This window comes from Harpia harpyja, chromosome 3 (assembly GCF_026419915.1).
Source record: "Harpia harpyja isolate bHarHar1 chromosome 3, bHarHar1 primary haplotype, whole genome shotgun sequence".
Classification (NCBI taxonomy): domain Eukaryota; kingdom Metazoa; phylum Chordata; class Aves; order Accipitriformes; family Accipitridae; genus Harpia; species Harpia harpyja.
Window position 1 is genome coordinate 49,703,339 of NC_068942.1, and position 3,721 is coordinate 49,707,059.

A 3,721-nucleotide genomic window follows, 5' to 3' on the forward strand; every position below is an offset into this window, starting at 1 on the left:
CAGATTAGAGGCAGCAAGACATTAAAAGCCAACCTTCCTCCCTCCACGCCGCGGGTCCGCCGCGCAGTGCCGCGCCGCGCCACGAGCCGAGCGGGCCGGGCCGGTGGTGGCCGCCGCGGGGCCCCGAGCCCAGCCCAGTCCAGCCCAGCCGAACCGAGCCGAGCCGAGCCGAGCCGAGCCGAGCCGAGCCGAGCCGAGCCGAGCTGCCGCCTCCAGCCGCCTTCCCGCCACCGGACTGCGGGCGGTAGAGAGGGGTTGCTCTTTTGTTTGCTTTCCCTCCCCCTGCAAAAAAAAAAAAAAAAAAAAAGAAAAAAAAAAAAGAGGGGGAGGGGGGAAAGGAAGGAAGAAGTGAAGAGATCCCCCCCGCTTGCCAAAGTCTTTGTCTCCGGATGAACAGCGATGGGGGAATGGACTATTCTAGAGAGGCTACTGGAAGCTGCCGTGCAGCAGCATTCTACTATGATAGGGAGGTAAGGGCTGCGGGGCAGCTACGGGGGCCACGGGGGGGGGGGATCCCCTTCTGCCCGAGCGGGCGGGCCGGCCGGCGGCTCGGCGGCACACGCCGGGTCCCGGCCGTGCGGGGCACCCTTCCCTCCTTCCCTCCCTCCTTGCCTCCTTCGCGGGGGGCACACTTCCCTCCTTCGCGGAGGGCACCCTTCCCTCCTTCCTTCCTTCCTTCCTTCTTCGCGGGGGGCACCCTTCCCTCCTTCCTTCCTTCCTTCCCTCTTCGCGGGGGGCACCCTTCCCTCCTTCCTTCCTTCCTTCCCTCCTTCCCTCCTTCGCGGAGGGCACCCTTCCCTTCCCTCCCTCCCTCCCTCCCTTCCTTCGCGCGGGGCTCTTGCGGTGCGTGCCCGCGGTGCGCGCGCGCGTGTCCGCGCCGCACGGGTCGCCGTGGCGCGGGGACACCGCAGACGCCGCCGTCCTTGTCCTCGAGGAGCCCGGGGGCGGCGGGCGGCCAGCGGGGAGACCCCGCCGCCACCGGCGGCCGGCGGCCGGAGCCAGCCCGTGCCGCTCCCTCCCCTGCTCCCGGGGGACCGCCACGGCCCCTGGGGTTGCTTGTCCTCCGCAGGGGGAAAGGCCGGGGCGGGGCGGGGCGGGGGGCAGCGCCGAGCGCCGGCCGAGGATTTTTTGCCGGCGGGCGGATTCGCGGGGCCGCGCCGAGGCCGGGGCGCGCGGGCTGCGCGCTTCCTGCGCGGGAGCGGGGCTGCCGGCGGCGGCGGGCGGGAGCCGGGCCGGGGAGCCGCGGGCCGGGGAGCCGCGGGCCGGGAGCCCGGGGGCCCGGTCAGCACTGGACAGCTCCCGGCGGCGGCGGCGGCGCGCACTGACGGGCTTCTCTGTTGCAGGATCCTGCTGACCGTGGTGGTGATCTTCAGGATCCTCATCGTGGCCATTGTAGGGGAGACGGTGTACGACGACGAGCAAACCATGTTCGTCTGTAACACGCTGCAGCCGGGCTGCAACCAGGCTTGTTACGACCAGGCTTTCCCTATTTCTCACATAAGGTACTGGGTGTTCCAGATCATCATGGTGTGCACTCCCAGCCTTTGCTTCATAACGTACTCCGTTCACCAGTCTGCTAAGCAGAGGGAACGGAGGTACTCCACTGTCTTCCTCACCCTGGAGAGGGACCAGGATTCAATGAAGCGTGAGGACAGTAAGAAAATCAAGAACACGATTGTCAACGGGGTGCTGCAGAACACTGAGAACTCCACCAAAGAGGCAGAACCAGACTGCTTAGAAGTGAAGGAAATCCCCAATCCTGCTATCAGAACTACAAAGTCAAAGATGAGGAGGCAAGAAGGCATTTCTCGATTTTATATCATCCAAGTGGTCTTTCGAAATGCCCTAGAGATTGGATTCTTAGTGGGACAGTATTTTCTGTATGGATTCAATGTCCCTTCCATGTACGAATGTGACAGATACCCTTGCATTAAAGAAGTAGAGTGCTATGTCTCTAGACCCACTGAGAAGACTGTGTTCTTGGTATTTATGTTTGCTGTCAGTGGGATTTGCGTGGTGCTCAACTTGGCAGAACTGAACCACTTGGGCTGGAGAAAGATCAAAATGGCAGTGAGAGGAGTACAGGCAAAAAGGAAATCCATATACGAAATCAGAAATAAGGACCTGCCAAGAATGAGCATGCCTAACTTTGGCAGGACTCAGTCGAGTGACTCAGCTTATGTGTGAGGCTGTGACTGAACTGAAACACTCTGCCAGGTGGAACAGACCCAGATACCATTAGAGAAAGGTACATTGCTTAGGCAAGCATTTTATCAAACCACCAAGAAAGCCATTAAGGTATTGGACCTGCACTTTTACTGAACTAGCTGCAAAATGCAGTGCTATGTAAAAGATTGAAAAACCAGCTATAAAACCATGCTTGATCTAGCCTTACAGCACAGCTACTATTATTCCTACTTTTCTTTCTAACGATTGGGTGTTACCTGTCCGTGGAGCGGCTCTTTGGTTGTCATTAGGATAAGTTTACAGTTTGGACTGTCTGACTAATTGTTGTAAACGTGTAGAATGTTCATATTCAAAATCTGCAAGGATACTCTATATGGGGTGGGATGGGGTGGGGGAAACTGTTGCAATGTGCAGATGTAAGCATGTTTTAAAAGGAGGGTAATTGCACTGTAAGGAACCTGACCACAGATCAATCAGGATATCTGCTTTCACCTATCTCACAGATGTCTTATATTATTTTGCTTGTCTAAATCACAGAGTTTATTCCTGGTGTGTATTGCTAGCCATCTTCTATCATAGTTTGTGCATCAATTAGTTATGCTAAACAATAAATGCTGAATATAATTTTGCCATTTTTTTTTGTTTGCCTGTCCACACACACACACACACACACCAGAGACCTTAATCATCTTACATTAGTTGTGATCTGCAAAATAGATCAGTACATTTCAGTTCATTCCCTAATATGTGCATGAATAAGATGGAGTTGGTTCATGCCAGCCAAGTTATGTATTTACCTACAATCACCTATGATGACACACATACCAAAGGAACAGAGTTCATTGCTTTTAACTGTGAATATATCACCTTCTCTCTGCTCTTATATATATAAGTGCCATACTTGAAACATCTAACTCTGTACTTAGTCAAAAGGTTGTCTTGGGATACCAGCTGGAATAAAGTGATTTTATACTCTCCTTTGTTTATTTTATGCTATTTGTTTAGTCATTGCAATGGTGTAAAAAGCAGCTAAAATCTCTATTGATAAATAAAGTACTTGCCTTTTTTTGTAAGCCAGAGACATTTGTTCTTCTTTATTATTGTACACAATTGTAGAAACCTACAGGGTCAAAATAATTTACTTACTTACAACAATTATTCTTCAGGGTTTAAAGTGTCTTGTTGATATTCTAAACTCTAAGTGACAAAACCTGGGCAATCAGGACTATTCCTTATGTCTGTTTTCCTCCTTAAGCAAGCTTTCTCTGTCTTTAAAGCCTGATCCAAAGCCCACTGACACCAAAAGCCTTCTTTCTGCTGACACTAAGGGCAACACAGTTGGCTGCCAAGGTCACTCTGGGAATAGCCAGAATACATTTACCTATAAATGAAACAATAGCAGCTTTTCATCAGGGAATCCAAATATTAACCTCAGCTTTTCTGCCTTACAGCTGGTTCAAGAAATACACCGTTCATGTCCCATCAACTTACTGGTAAGCCACTGGGGCAGTCACAAATAAACCTCTGTTAACAG

General features: G+C 52.6%; 1 protein-coding gene across 1 annotated transcript; it reads left to right on the forward strand.

The window, feature by feature from the left end:
* Positions 1-292: 292 nt before the first annotated feature.
* GJD2 (gap junction protein delta 2) lies at positions 293-3,260 on the forward strand. Its single transcript, XM_052782512.1, has 2 exons — positions 293-470; positions 1,344-3,260. Exons 1-2 carry the CDS (start codon positions 400-402, stop codon positions 2,185-2,187), a joined length of 915 nt encoding a protein of 304 aa, XP_052638472.1. The 5' UTR covers positions 293-399; the 3' UTR covers positions 2,188-3,260.
* The last annotated feature ends 461 nt before the right edge of the window (positions 3,261-3,721 follow it).

Coding starts and splice junctions, on each gene's coding strand:
- GJD2 (XM_052782512.1), top strand. CDS start 400: ATGGGGGAATGGACTATTCTAGAGAGGCTACTGGAAGCTGCCGTGCAG. Junction 471..1,343: donor CATTCTACTATGATAGGGAG/GTAAGGGCTGCG, acceptor TCTCTGTTGCAG/GATCCTGCTGACCGTGGTGG.